At 44.4% G+C, this 15,662-nt stretch overlaps 1 protein-coding gene and 1 long non-coding RNA gene across 4 annotated transcripts in view; one reads left to right on the top strand and one right to left on the bottom strand.

Annotated features, from left to right (window-relative positions):
* The window catches only part of LOC121272037, a 65,340-nt gene that overhangs the window by 32,673 nt on the left and 17,005 nt on the right, over window positions 1-15,662 (bottom strand). The gene's annotated exons all lie outside the window — the stretch shown is intronic.
* The window catches only part of LOC121272036 (sorting nexin-27-like), a 112,511-nt gene that overhangs the window by 84,947 nt on the left and 11,902 nt on the right, over window positions 1-15,662 (top strand). For both annotated transcript variants that reach the window (XM_041178418.1, XM_041178419.1), the window contains exons 6-11: window positions 2,258-2,336; window positions 4,385-4,548; window positions 7,515-7,604; window positions 9,139-9,288; window positions 11,857-11,985; window positions 12,940-12,999. In XM_041178418.1, coding sequence (XP_041034352.1) covers window positions 2,258-2,336; window positions 4,385-4,548; window positions 7,515-7,604; window positions 9,139-9,288; window positions 11,857-11,985; window positions 12,940-12,999 — 672 coding nt within the window. The remainder of the gene's footprint in view (window positions 1-2,257; window positions 2,337-4,384; window positions 4,549-7,514; window positions 7,605-9,138; window positions 9,289-11,856; window positions 11,986-12,939; window positions 13,000-15,662) is intronic.

Raw genomic sequence — 15,662 nt, 5'->3', positions numbered from 1 at the left:
CCATCCAGGACAAAGCAGCCTGCTTGATTGACACCAAATCCACCAACACCAACTCCTTCCACCACCAACATACAGTAGCAGCAGTGTGCACCATCTACAAGATGTACTGCAGGAACTCACCAAAGCTCCTTGGACATCACCTTCCAAACCCACGACTGCTACCATCTAAAAGGACGAGAACGTGGTGGGAACACCACCACCTGGAAGTTCCCCTCCAAACCACTCACCATTCTGACTTGGTAAGAAATTGCCGTTCCTTCACTGTTGCTGGGTCAAAATCCTGGAACTCCCTCCCTAACAGCACAGTGGGTGGATGTATCTACATCACATGGACTGCAGCGGTTCAAGAAGGCAGCTCACCACCACCACCACCACCACCACCTCAAGGGCAATTAGGGATGGACAATAAATGCTGGCCTAGCCAGCAATGTCCACATCCCATAAATGAATAAAAAACATCTCATAATTTTGCTTATATTTGCAATTTAATTTTTTAAAAGTAACTATGGTAGTTCATTGTGGCCTTTTGTTGTTGATGTAGCTGCTGATCTGTTCAATTCATTATAACACAAATGGTGCGAGGTTGTTTGGTAGTGTTTTGCAGGTAGTTTGTGTGAGGGGTATATATTCTCATTTAGAAACTAGATTGCTTCCAACCTATTATATAATCAAATTATAAATAAAACTATCTTGAAAATGATGGAAATGCTTAGGTCATTTAACATCTGGAGAGAGAGCAGGCAATTAATATTTCAGACGTGGGCCCTTTTTCATGACATTGGTTTGTGATTAGTGGCCCACAGTCCTTTGTTCAGGTGGAATAATGGAGTAAAATCAGATCCACCAACTTTGGGAGACATTAAAGATTGAGCGATCGATGTGAATTATTGTTTCTTCAAAGGTTTAGGAATGTGTAACTTCACTCAGACGCTACGGAACATTGATTGTTAAGGTATATAGAAAACTGAGTGATCACTGTTTTGTGAGTTAACATTTTCTCTAGATTCTCTGATGCAGCTTCTTTAAATTTCAGCCTCATTCTCAAGAAATTGTTGTACTGTAAAATGATTAAAATTCCAGGAGTAATGATTTTCTGTGTACCGAAGCGAAAACCTGATGATATTTTAAATTAGCTTTGAGGGTGTGGTTGTCTCTGGCAAGGCCGGCAGATATTGCCCATCTCCTGCTCTGCAGTGGCAGTGGGCTGCCTTTAAACTTGTCATATAGTTGAGTGGCATGCTAAACCATTTCAGAGGACAGTTATGAGTCAACCACATTGGTGTGGGGCTGGAGTTCCAAATAGACCAGAACGGGTTAAAAACAGCAGATTCCCTTTCCTGAGGGACATTAGTGAACCATTTGGGTTTTTTTATGTAACATGGAATTCACCGTGACTATCTGACCACTTGCACGGGCTTTCTTATTTCACGATTTTTAAACTGAATTCACATTCTTTCATTGGTAGAGTTTGAACTTGCATTCTCTGGATACCTATTTCAGTAAGATAAGCACAACACTATAATACCCTTCAATCTGACCACTATAATCAAGGTGAGAATTATTTGTCCGAAACCATTAAAACACAGTTGAACTACTGCAGCTCATCAATTGATTTAAGAACTCTACTATTCTCTTGCAAGTTAATGTCTGATTTTTGTTGTTGGAATTGTCTGCACTCAGAGTGGGACATCCTCTGTCCCATTGAAGATGGCATTGAACACCCTGATTCATTTGCCTGCAGCCAATTTGGCAAGTTGCTGCCCCCACAGCTCAACAAAAACCTGACCGTGTTTCGTGCCTGTCAGGATCCCATTCTTCTTGTGTTTGTCTTCAAAAGTAACCCTTTGATTTTAATGGACCTTGAGACGTCCTGAAGATATCAGGTGTCTGTATAAATACAGGCTCTCTGCCTTTCCTTTCTGTTGATGTGAAACTGCTAAGCGTCAAGGTTATGACTTGATAAGCAATAGCATTTGGAGAATGTTTCCCTTTGTCCAATGAATTTCTTCGGCCTCGTAGGGTATATGAGATATGAAAGAGCAGTATTGATCATACATTTGACTAACCAATCTCTCACTGGAGAGCAGTAATAGTCTTCCCCTCTGGGCTAAATTTGAATCCACATCCAGTAAGTGGAAATTTCAACTTGCTGTTGCTGACTTTGGTAAAGCTGATTGCCATGTTGTGTCCCATGTTCTGTACAGTGTTCACCTTCTGACTGACCGCAGTGTCACGGTCTGCTGTTTTATCCCTGCAGGCTGTACAAGAGCACTTACGAATGGATAGCATCACAGCGAGTTTCTTTACACTGTTTGAAGTTGTGGACCACTTCTTTGGTAAGGGAGACTTATGTATTCTGTAATAATTAGGGGAACAAATAATGATGCCAGAGCATGTCAAAAGAACAATAATTTATAATTCAACTAAACTCCCACTCAGGAGCATGTTACAGAAGGATTAATTGATGGGGTGCAGATGGCGGAATGACTTGGGGTGATTACAAATGTTATGATGCTTGAGCTCCTGTGATGTATGGGGCAGGCTTGATGGACTGCCATGTCTCTTCCTGCCCTCCAATATTGTCTGTTGGTTTTCATCATCCCCCAAACTAATACTGAGACTCCCTTCATGAGTTAAAAAGATTTGGATGATATCTCACTTCCCTCTCTCCCAGAAGAATCAATTGATCTTCCATTGCATTACCTGAAAATTAATTGATGTCTGTTACTGTTCTTACTCTGCGAAAGCTCTTCCAATGATTAAAAGTCTCAGAATCACAGAACTGTTATGGTGCAGGAGGCCATTCAGCCCATCATGCCTATTACTGGCTCATGAATAAGCATGATGACTCGGTGTCATTCTCCTGCCTTTTCCCCATAACCCTGCACATTGTTTCTATTCAAATATCATCCAATGCCCTCTTGAATGCCTTGGTTGAACCTGCCTCCACCACGCCTGCCAGACAGTGCGTTCCAGACCCAAATCACTCGCTCTGTGAAAAAGCTTTTTCTCACATCACATTTGCTGCTTTTGCAAATCACTTTAAATCTGTGCCCTCTTGTTCTCGTTCCTTTTACGAGAGGCAACAGTTTCTCCCTATCTACTCTGTCCAGCCCCCTCATGATTTTTGACACCTCTATCAGATCTCCTCTTAGCCATCTCTTCTCTAAGAAGAACAGTCCCAACTTCTCCAATCTACCTTCACAGCTGAGTTTTCTCATCCTTGGAACCATTCTTGTAAACTTGTTCTGTTCTCTCTCTTCAATGCATTCACATCCTTTCTAAAGTGTGGCACCCAGAACTGTACACAGTACTCTTGCTGAGGCTTAACTAGAGCCCATACAAGTTCAGCATAACCTCCTTGCTCTTGTACTCTATTCTATTATTTATAAAAGCTAGGATACTGTATGCTTTATTGACTGCTCTCCACCTGTCCTGCCACCTTCAATGACTCATGCATATATACACCCTCTGCTCCTCCACACCCTTTAGAGTTGTACCCTTTATTTTATACTGTCTCTCCATGTTCTTCCTACCAAAATGAATCATCTCACACATCTCCGCATTGAACTTCATCTGCCACCCATCTGACTATTCCACCAACTTGCCTAAACCCTTTTGAAGTTCTACACTGTCCTCCTCACAGTAGGCAGTGCTTCCGAGTTCTGTATCATCTGCAAACTTTGAAATTGTCCCCTACACACCAAGATCTAGATCATTAATATATCTCAGGAAAAGCAAGAGTTCCAACACCGACCCCTGGGGAACTCCACTACAAACCTTCCTCCAGCCTAAAAAATATCCACTAATCACTACCTGCTGTTTCCTAATGCTCAGCCAATTCTGTTGGAAATGACCCATAAATTATATTTTCATTTGAATTTATCACTCACTCACCAGGACTTTCTATTTGATCTTGAGATATTAGGACAGCTGACTGCTTGGTCAAAGAGGTAGATCTGAAGGGGGCCTTGGAGGAGGAAGGTAGAGATGGAGAAATGAAAGGAAGAAATTCAGAGGCTTAGTGCGTGGATGGCTGAAGACACAGATTGGGTGGGACAAAGGAAATCGGGAATGCACAAAAGGCCAAAGTTAGAGAAATGCGCAGTCCTCGGTTGTCTGTAGGGCTAGCGGAAGTTACAGATAGGGAGAGGTGAGGCCATGAAGAGATTTGAGTATCAGGATGTGCTGAATCAGCAATGAAAGTACTGATTCATGCACTACACAATGGCTATGACCTCAACTGTGTTGTTCATTTGCCAGAGATGTCTCATTGCCCAACAGTAAGGAAAGTTCCCAACCTTTTTGCTGCTTTGAAATTGATGGTCAATTTGAGTAACTGGTTGCGCTTCAATGATGCAGAAAATAATTTGTGCATTCACAGAGCGGAAGCTGGTCCCCAATGAGTTTCCCCACAAACTGTACATACAGAACTACACGTCAGCAGCAGCGGGGACATGTCTCGTCATCAGGAAGTGGTTATTCACCATGGCCCAAGAAGAACTTTTGAATGACAATGACCTCGCAGTAACCTACTTCTTCCATCAGGTACATGAGCAATTCACTGTGCAGTGTACAGTTTTTGCAACACAGAATACAGTCTGCCATATAGTTACGTTTTGTATGCTTGGGACTCAACTCCTTTATACATAGCCAAGCACTTCAGCATCAGAATGTAGTTGGGATATAAAGAAAATCATGAAATTCTCAGCAATGTAATTGCTTAACTGGAGATCTTAAAGACCTGCTTCATTTCTGTAATTGTAATGTATTTTAACCCTATTTCAGTTCCTTGTGGCAGAGTTCTTAGTGACTGAGATGGCAGCTAGCTTACTTCCTTCTGCTGTTTGTTGTGTAACTACCCCTTGTAGGAGTGGTGCATGGGGAACTGGCCTGGATGCTTTCCATTACAATTGAGAAGCATCTCTCATCTGCTTATCATGTTATTTCCTACTTATCCTTTCGAATCCTAACTTGGACCATGGAGTTAGGCAGGAGACTCCTTCCTACAAACCTGTTGTCACCTTCTCCACAGTGCAGGCTTGTCATTAGTGTGGCTGTGTGTGTGTGTATATATATATATATATATATATATAAATAAGGTACATGTATCATGTGAGTGTGTTTGCCCATGCCAAACAAGTGTAAAGTTGTTGCTTTCAATGATTTTTGCTTCACCTTGCTCAGCAGAGCTGCAGTCTGTAAACTGGGACATGGCAGCTAGAAGCTAAATTGATCCCATTTGTCACTGTGGGCAAATCAGTAATAAAAATAGGAAGCACTGTAAATATGCAGGTCAGTCAGCATGTGAGCTAGAGGAAGGTTAATGTTTCACATGGGCCCCGGCATCAGAACTCTGCAGAACAAGATTAATCCCAGCCCCCTCAGCATCCATTTAGCTCAGAAGCAGGTACATGCCCATTAATCATGGTACCTGTGCACTTCACTGAAAGGACCAATCCTGTTGTTATTGTGTTTAATTTGGACATTGTAAGATTATAAAAGAAGTTCAGTGGTAAAGAACTGAAACAAGGAGCAGTTTCACGACATTTGTCACCTTACAAAAAAAATTTAGGACAAAGTCAGCCCAAGTAGCTGGGAACTCAAAACATTTTGGAAATGGGGCAGTATATTAATCATGATGCTGGTTACAATGACTTGTTAAAGTTTGATTTGTGATACTGGCAGGGGTCCGCTTTTATGGGCCCTTGTTGTCCCTGAAGGTTGAATCAAACACCTAGAGTGGGACTGGAGTTGTGTGGATGGCACACTGGGTAGGACTGGCAGATTCTCTTTGAAGGCCATTTGTGGAGCAGTTGGGCTTTTATCTCAATTTCCTCGTGCCAACTGCAGATTACCAAACTTATGGAATTCAATTTCAAATTGCTGCGGTTGGATTTGAACTCTCTGGCTCCAAAGCACTGGTCTAGAACCACTACACTACTGTATCCATGGCAGCAGGGTGACTCGCACTTTGGATGACTATGATGCATTAGTAATTTAACAGTCATCAGCGATAGGCTTCTACAGAGTGCAGCAGAACAAGCCAGAAACAAAACTCTCCCTTTCAAAATGTGGGATTGTTTACTTCCACCGGGGATCAGTTGGGGCCTCGGTTTAATGGTTCATTGGAAAGACAGAACCTCCAACAGTACAGCACTCACTCAGTCCTGGACTGGAGAGTCGACCTAGATTTTATGCTAGAGTCCTGGAGTGGGACTGGAATCCATGACCTTCTGCTTCACAAGTTTCTGTGTATTGCAAGTTCCTGATCTTGATCTTGCAGTGAGAAATTTTGGAGAATAGCCCCTTTCTAGCTAAAGTGGTTTCATCTACTGTCCTAGAAAAATGAAGCATTCCGGGATTGAAGTGGCAAGTTCCCAAATGACAAGCATCCAGCAACAACGGTTTTGACAATTTGTGTTTGGATAGCACCTTTAATGTAGTAAAATGTTCCAAGACCTTTCACAGGAGTGTTATCTCAAAGGTTTGCCATTGATCCACATGAGGTATTAGGGGGATGACCAAAAGCTTGGACAAAGAGGTAGGTTTTAAGAAGCTCAAGGGAGAAAGAGAAGGCAATGAGGGTATTCCAGAGCTTGGGGCAAGAGTCTAAAACCAGTGGCTCTTTAACATCTCATTTGATTCTCAACCTTTCCCAGTTGGATCGCATTAATGTGGAAAAAAACCACAAAAAAAATTAAGTCAAGAAAAATAAGGGCCATGTTTTATGGTGGGGCTAAAAGACTAGTCATTATGCTACACTCTACAGTTTCAAATGATCATTTTAACAAACACCCATCACTATGCTCTAAATAAACCTGTTCTGAGTGGTATAGCTGCATCATGGTTAGAGATAATGCCTTTGGTTTGAGGGCCAGGTTTTATAGTTACAGCCATTATTACTTCTAACATAGCTGAGACAAGATAGCATTTAGAAGTTTTATTTAATCACTAAAATAAATAACCAAAGCAATTGTCTTAACTCTATGCATCTTAAATTGAAGCTTGTTTTAAAGATGGCTTTATTGACAAAGTTATAGCATATACAAGTTAAAGAATGTGACAATTCAGAGTTAGATCCGAATTTAGATTTTTTTCTATTGATACATAAATCTAATAGATGCATTTTATTATTTATAATAAAATAATGGTTTCACTAGAAACATTTGACAATTTGACAAATATTTAGGTTCAAAAGATCAAATCCTCATCTTGTGGCTCCCAGTAGATTTAATCTTCGGCAAATTCGCATAAAAAACGCTTTTTGTTTTTCGTGTAAGAAAGGTTGCTGACCCCTAAACCCCCCCCCTTAAGATTTGGCAGGTGAAGGCAAGGCGGCCAGCGGTGGAGCGATGTAACATCTGGGATGCTCAAGAGGCCAGAGTTGGAGGAGTGCAAAGATCTCTGAGGGTGTAGTGTAGAGTCTTCCAAAGTCTTCCCTTTTTGTTTCTGATGATGACTGCAGGCCTGAGTGTCACTGGCCCAAGTCAGCAGCTGTGTTATAATTGCAGGCCGTGGAGGATGTGAAGAAAGGGCGGATTCGAGTTGGTGATAAATCGTACCAGCTTCAGAAACTGTCGGAGCAGCACAAGAAAGTCATGGTAGGATTTTTGCCTTTCTGTTGTTTGAGTGTCCACAGAGTAGGAGAATCTGCATCAGAACCTGCAGCTTAGGGCCAGGCTGAGATTATTAGTTACCAGGAATTGTACAAGAAGAATACTTGATTCTGATCTTTAAAGATAGTCGTCGAGTCATTTATGGCACAGAAAGAGGCCATTCAGCCCGACAAGTCTATACCTCACCTTCCAAAATCTGAGAATGGAACCAACTCTTCAAAGGATAGTTGAGTCATTGAGACCTCAAGTGACTCGAATACCCAATGGGTATGGTAGCATTAGGTCAGACTTGTCCAAGCAAGCACAAGCTTCTGCAATGGCTGTGGTGTTGCTCAGCGTGCACACAGTCTCTTTAACATTGGCCAGCTCACCTCCAGGTACAACAGCGGGAGGCTGCTAATTGATACCAGCCAGTTGGACACCAATCCATTAATTGCATCCTCCGCTTCATTTCAATAGTAGCAATAGCTGTATTAACAGCTTTTGTCACCACTGTAACGGAGACAGCAGGCCATCTACTCTCCATGGCAGGGGTCACTCCTGACTATTTGGTTGGCTGGCTCAAAGTAAGCATTGGTTACTTGAGACACAAAGTTGCTCATGATAGGCTTTCTCAGTCAAGGTAACTGGTGCAGAGGTGGGCAATGGGAATTGAGTTTCAGATATAAAAATGGACACAGTGCGGTATTAGAGTTAGAGGGAGGTCTGATCAGAGATGGGTATTTAAAAGGGAAAGAAGTTGCATTTTTGTAGCACCTTTCATTTCCTCAAGATGTCCCAAAGTGCTTCACAGCTAATGAAGTACACTTGATGTCTAGTCATGTTGTAGTTTAGGAATTGCAGCGGCCAAATTGCGCATAGTAAGTTCCCACAATGATGAGATAAGTGGCCAGATGATCTGTTTTTAGTGATGTTGATTTTAAGATGTGGAATGAGGTAGCAAGGTGGAATGTTCAAGAGTGATGGCTCAGATTGAAGGAGAGAAGGATAGCAGTGTGGCTGGAGGAGGTTACTAGAGTTGGGACAAGTTTGTCAATGGAGAAATTTGCAGACAGGATATGAATTTTATGCATTGGTAGATGGAGAGCCAGTGGTTAGCAAGGATGGATATGATGGGTTAGCGAGCACGAGGCAAAGAACAAGCAATGTTGCATTTGTATAGCTCCTTTCACACCCTAAAAATATCCCAAAACATTTCGCAGCCAGTGTCACTAAAAAAGGTTATCTGGTTGTTATCATTTTGCTATTGGTAGGAGCTTGCTGAGTGCATGTTCACTGCTGTGTTTCCTACATTACAACAGCGACTACACTTCAAAAGTTCTTAATTGGCTGTAAAGCATTTTGGGATGTCCTGGGGTTCTGAAAGGCGCTATATAAATGCAAGTCTTTCTTGACAGAGTAGTGCAGGATTTAACAGTGGATGGTTCTGGTGATAAGTTCCATTAAGTGATGTGGGGGGAGCAGGATTTCTGCAGGTCATTCGCACACTTTGACACTAATCGCCTGCCCTTTATTGCAGTACCTCAACATGATTCGGACTTGTGAAGGCTACAATCAGATCGTTTTCCCACACTGTCGGTGTGACTCTCGAAGGAAGGGGCATGTGATGGCAGCCATTAGCATTCAGCACTTTAAACTCCATGCTTGCACAGAGGATGGACAACTGGAGGTAAGTGTGATCGGATAGGATCAGTATTGTCTGGTTCTTCAGTGTCACTTTGTCTTGATGTAGTGTCCTACTGTTCCCAGTTGCAGAATAAAGCCTTCCTACAGTGAGCAGGATTCAGATTGTGATCCCATGCAAGTTTGTAGGATGGTGCTGTACAGAAGGAAGCTGTTCAGCCATTGTACTTGTGCCAGCACTTCAAAAGAGCTACCTAGTTAGAGCCCCACTCCCCTGCTCTTTCTCCCCCCTGCTGTGACCCTGCACATTCTGCCATTTTAAATATTCACCCAGCTCCCTTATGAAAGTTGCTATCAATTCTGCTTCCACCAGCCTTTTAGGCAGCACATTCCAGATCATCATAAGTCTCTGGAGAAACATCCCCATTTCTTTTATCAATTACCTTAAACCTACATCCTTGCTTACTGATCATGTTGCCGATGGAAGCAGTTTCTCACTTTTAAAAAACTTCTCTCATGGGACGTGAACATTGCTGGCAAGGCTAGCATTTTGCTGTCCATCCTTAATTATTCTTGAGAAGGTGGTGGTGAGCTGCCTTCCTGAATCACTGCAGTCCGCGTGGTGTAGGTACATTCAGTACTGTTGGGAAGGGAATTCCAGGATTTTGACCCGGTGCCAGATAAGGAGCTGTATTATAGCTCCAAGTCAGGAGGCTGTGTGACTTGAAGGAGAATTTGTCAGTGGTGAGGTCCTCATATCTCTGTTGCCTTCCTCGTTCTAGGTGGTAGAGGGCACAGGTTTGGAAGGTGCAGTTGAAGGAGGCTTGGCAAATTGCTGCGATGCATCTTGTATATGGTACACACTGCCACCACTGTGTGTCGGTGGTGAAGGGAGTGAATGTTTAAGGTGTATGGAGTGCTGCTTTGTCCTGGATGATGTTGAGCTTTTTGATGTTGTTGGTGCTGCACTCACTCAGTGGGGAATATTCCATCACATTCCTGACTTGCACCTTGTAGGCGATGGATGGGCTTTGGGGAGTCAGGAGGTGAGTTACTCACAACAGCATTCCTAGCCTCTGACCTGCTCTAGCCTCTGACCTGCTCTTGTAGCCACTGTATTTATGTGCAGGTCCAGTTCAGCTCCTGGTCAATGGTGACCTGCAGGATGTGGATTTACTTTTTCAACCTCATACATAATTTTATAAACCTGTTCAGTCTTAGTTTGAGTTTCTAGGCCTTGGGTTTACTGTTGCCAGCTGGTGAGAGCCAGACCGGGCTTCTCCTTGGGGACTGGGTGTGAGATTCCAAAATATTGGCATGTCTCCCAGCAGCTTCTGTCTGAGCTGTGGGAACCAGTCTCTTTACCCCTCCCTGACTCCTCAGCAGGTGGTATTTAGTTACACAACCAAACTATGTGGTGAAGAAGGGACATTGGCACGGAATGAAATCTTTTAGTTTTATCTTCCTGCCTGCTAGTTTTCTGCGCTCCTGAAAATGTTAGCTCCTTTCTGGGGTGCAGACCCTTCAGCTGCCTGACCCTGAGCTCATTGTTCCTATGAGAGGCAATGACTTTCAGACAGTAAGGTACCAGCACGTGCATTCTGCATGTATTTCAAAAATGAGGAAACTAGCTCTTGGTCAGTTCTTGCACTAACTGCACTGATAGCTGGAACACACTGTCCTACACTCAGATGAATGTGGGCTCATTAAGAATAGGAGTTCAGGCCCTTGTGTTATTCAGTTAGATCATGGCTGATCTGTACCTCAACCCTTATTTATTCACCTTTGCCCTTTATCCCTTGATACGCTTAACCAACAAGAGCTCTCTCAAGATGCCTTGGAAGCTTCAGTGGTGCCAGCATCAATTCCAAAATATCTTCTGCCCTTTGCACAGAGAAAAGTAATCCGATTAAGCTGGTGGCTAAGAGTTGTGCATAGCTAGTTGGTTGAGAGATGGGACCACAATACCTGGCAATACTCCAGCAATATATTGTTCTGGACCTCCAAGTGCATTTTGGAGTGAGAGGTTGAACCTTTCTCTCTGGCATTACACACTGGTGTTTGATTTCTATATTAATTGCATCCCACTATCCAGACCAGGGAATGAGTCCAGTCTCCGCACTCATGGAATTATACAGCCAAAAAGTCTGCACAAATGCTTCTCTCCTCCAGCACCATCAAATCTTAATTCCACTCTCTTTGCTGCCCAAGCCCTTTCAAATAACTCTGGTTTCATTTTTTAAATTATTTGCTGTCTGTGGTTTCTAATCACCTTCAGTGCTACGAGCTTCTCTTTGAATACCTCTTCTAATGGTCATAAATTTGCGCTGTCTCGTGGAAGAATTGTTAACTATCGGAAACTGTTTATCACTGTTGGCCTTACTGTAACCCGTTATCCATGACACAACCTCCATTAGGTCAACCCTTAACCTCCTGCTCTCTGTAGGCGGGGTACTAATAGCTATTCTGCTGATAACCGGCAGGTGTTTGGGCTGTAAAGAGATGGCTTGAATCCTTCCTGAACTACCTGAACGGAATCACCTCATCCTTTCTCAAGTCGTGATTTTTTTGTGTGAAGATGTTACTGTAGAGTTGTCTTTATTTTTTTAAAAAGAACCAGGTGATCATGTTTGAGTGGGACGAGATGCACCAGTGGGACACAGACGAAGAGGGGATGGCGTTCTGCTTTGAATACATACGTGGTGAAAAGAAACCACGCTGGGTGAAAATCTTCACTCCTTACGTGAGTAACTGCATTTCTAGACTTGACTTCGGTGCTTCCTGTTGATGGGATAAGCCAGCACCATTGCCCTTAGTGACACATGAACTGTTTCCTCACTGGACAGTTCAAGTGGAGTCCAGCCTGGCCTAGTGAGTGAAGCTCTCATCTGAGTAAGAAGGTCAAGAGTTCAAGTCCCAATTTCGTGGCTTGAGCAAAATCTAGGCTGACACCCCTGTGCAGTCCTGAGGGAGTGCTGCACTGGCTGAAGTACTGTCTTTTGGATGAGATGTAAAACCTGCCCTCTCTGGTATAAGATCCCATGACACTATTTGAAGAAGAGCAGGGGAGCTCTCTCCAGTGTCCTGGCCAATATTTATCCCTAGTCGATATCACTTTTTAAAAAAGAAAAGAAATTGCCAGGTTATTATCACATTGCTTAATTGGATGTAAACCACTTTGGGAGATCTTAAGGTTGTGAAGGGCGTTATATAAATGCAGGTTCGCTCCTTAGAATTACACAGTGCAGGTGATGACCATTGGGCCTATTATGCATTTTTAAGATTTGTTAATTAGTTTCATTCCCCTGCTCTTTCCCCCACAGCCCAGCACAATTCCTCCTTTTCAAGTATATATCCAATTCCCTTTTTTGAGAGTTACTATCTGTTGTTCCTCTGGGAGCAGGTCGCTCCACATTCCTCCAAGGAAGTGGCTGACGCAATGTTGCAGCTTTACTCAAAAAGGTTGGGAGAGAAGTGAGAATTCTCAGGCTTGCAACCCCCAGGTGCTGAACTATTGGGTATTTAAGTCACTTATGCTTATGGTGTAGCGGGGCAGCTCGGACTGGCCCTTCCCTTCACACCGTGCTGGGGACCCGTTTCCACATTTTAAATATGTAAACAGTGTCTGCACTTTTCACTGCCAGTCGGATGCCTTGCAACGATCTGTGATATTGTATTTTCTTTTTTCCTTTTGCAGTTTAACTACATGCATGAGTGTTTTGAGCGTGTTCTGTGTGAGCTGAGATGGAGGAAAGAGGTAAGAGAGTTCAGGGGGCCTGGCCTTGTGTGTCTGAACAGATTGTGCTTTTGACTTTTCCTCAGCCTTGAGATTTGTCTGATCTCGTGGTCAGAAGGTGCTTGGAGAAAACTTCAGCCCTGTAGAGAGCAGTTTACATACTGGCTGCTACCAGCTGTAATACTGAGATCTCTATCTCCAATCAGTGGGCCAGGGGGATTCAGCATTCTGACTGAGGCAAAGTCTGGAGTAAATATTGTTTTTGCTTTGACTGCAAGTCTGATATTCCTTGTACTGATTAAAGTTCTTATGCCCCATTGAGCCGTCCCTTAGTTCCGGGGTTTTAGGAAGTAGTTTCTAGCTGTCAAAGTTAACTTATCGCCAGTAGAAAAAAGCCAGAATTTTTTCTGATCCTAACCTACTACATGATTACCAAGTGCAGATTAACGCATCTGCAAACTTAGGAGAGCTATCTTTAATTTTAAAAAGAACAGCCATGTGTTCCTCAATGAGTGTCTGTGCCTGCTCCCTTACCAAGTCCTGTCTGACTCTTCCCACCAACTCCCCCAACTCTACTTGGTACCTCTCTCTCTCTGCCTCTCTCTCTCTCTGCCTCTCTCTCTCTCTGCCTCTCTCTCTCTCTGCCTCTCTCTTTCTCTGCCTCTCTCTTTCTCTGCCTCTCTCTTTCTCTGCCTCTCTCTTTCTCTGCCTCTCTCTTTCTCTGCCTCTCTCTTTCTCTGCCTCTCTCTTTCTCTGCCTCTCTCTCTCTTTGCCTCTCTCTCTCTTTGCCTCTCTCTCTCTTTGCCTCTCTCTCTCTCTGCCTCTCTCTCTCTGCCTCTCTCTCTCTTTGCCTCTCTCTCTCTCTGCCTCTCTCTCTCTGCCTCTCTCTCTCTGCCTCTCTCTTTCTCTGCCTCTCTCTTTCTCTGCCTCTCTCTCACTTTGCCTCTCTCTCTCTCTCTGCCTCTCTCTCTCTCTCTGCCTCTCTCTCTCTCTGCCTCTCTCTCTCTCTGCCACTCTCTCTCTCTGCCTCTCTCTCTCTCTGCCTCTCTCTCTCTTTGCCTCTCTCTCTCTTTGCCTCTCTCTTTCTCTGCCTCTCTCTTTCTCTGCCTCTCTCTTTCTCTGCCTCTCTCTCTCTTTGCCTCTCTCTCTCTCTGCCTCTCTCTGCCTCTCTGCCTCTCTCTCTCTCTGCCTCTCTCTCTCTCTGCCTCTCTCTCTCTCTGCCTCTCTCTTTCACTGCCTCTCTCTTTCTCTGCCTCTCTCTCTTTGCCTCTCTCTCTCTTTGCCTCTCTCTCTCTTTGCCTCTCTCTCTCTTTGCCTCTCTCTCTCTTTGCCTCTCTCTCTCTTTGCCTCTCTCTCTCTTTGCCTCTCTCTCTCTTTGCCTCTCTCTCTCTTTGCCTCTCTCTGCCTCTCTCTCTCTCTCTCTCTGCCTCTCTCTCTCTGCCTCTCTCTCTCTCTGCCTCTCTCTTTCTCTGCCTCTCTCTTTCTCTGCCTCTCTCTTTCTCTGCCTCTCTCTTTCTCTGCCTCTCTCTCTCTTTGCCTCTCTCTCTCTCTGCCTCTCTGCCTCTCTCTGCCTCTCTGCCTCTCTCTCTCTCTGCCTCTCTCTCTCTCTGCCTCTCTCTCTCTCTGCCTCTCTCTCTCTTTGCCTCTCTCTCTCTTTGCCTCTCTCTCTCTCTGCCTCTCTCTCTCTCTGCCTCTCTCTCTCTCTGCCTCTCTCTCTCTCTGCCTCTCTCTCTCTTTGCCTCTCTCTCTCTTTGCCTCTCTCTCTCTTTGCCTCTCTCTCTCTTTGCCTCTCTCTCTCTTTGCCTCTCTCTCTCTTTGCCTCTCTCTGCCTCTCTCTCTCTCTCTGCCTCTCTCTCTCTGCCTCTCTCTCTCTCTGCCTCTCTCTCTCTGCCTCTCTCTCTCTCTCTGCCTCTCTCTCTCTGCCTCTCTCTCTCTCTCTGCCTCTCTCTCTCTCTGCCTCTCTCTCTCTCTCTCTGCCTCTCTCTCTCTCTCTGCCTCTCTCTCTCTCTGCCTCTCTTTCTCTCTGCCTCTCTTTCTCTCTGCCTCTCTTTCTCTCTGCCTCTCTGGCATTCTCTCTGCCTCTCTCTCTCTGCCTCTCTGCCTCTCTTTTTCTCTCTGCCTCTCTCTTTCTCTCTGCCTCTCTCTTTCTCTCTGCCTCTCTCTCTCTGCCTCTCTCTGCCTCTCTCTTTCTCTCTGCCTCTCTCTTTCTCTCTGCCTCTCTCTGCCTCTCTCTTTCTCTCTGCCTCTCTCTGCCTCTCTCTTTCTCTCTGCCTCTCTCTTTCTCTCTGCCTCTCTCTTTCTCTCTGCCTCTCTCTTTCTCTCTGCCTCTCTCTTTCTCTCTGCCTCTCTCTCTCTCTCTCTCTCTGCCTCTCTCTCTCTCTCTGCCTCTCTCTCTCTCTGCCTCTCTCTCTCTCTGCCTCTCTCTCTCTCTGCCTCTCTCTCTCTCTGCCTCTCTCTCTCTCTGCCTCTCTCTCTCTCTGCCTCTCTCTCTCTCTGCCTCTCTCTCTCTCTCTCTCTGCCTCTCTCTCTCTCTGCCTCTCTCTCTCTGCCTCTCTCTCTCTCTGCCTCTCTCTCTCTCTCTGCCTCTCTCTCTCTCTCTGCCTCTCTCTCTCTCTGCCTCTCTCTCTCTGCCTCTCTCTTTCTCTCTGCCTCTCTCTTTCTCTCTGCCTCTCTCTTTCTCTCTG

Source organism: Carcharodon carcharias, chromosome 32, assembly GCF_017639515.1.
Source record: "Carcharodon carcharias isolate sCarCar2 chromosome 32, sCarCar2.pri, whole genome shotgun sequence".
Taxonomy (NCBI): domain Eukaryota; kingdom Metazoa; phylum Chordata; class Chondrichthyes; order Lamniformes; family Lamnidae; genus Carcharodon; species Carcharodon carcharias.
Note: the sequence above shows the minus strand (reverse complement) of the source record. Positions and strands in the feature narration are given on the sequence as shown.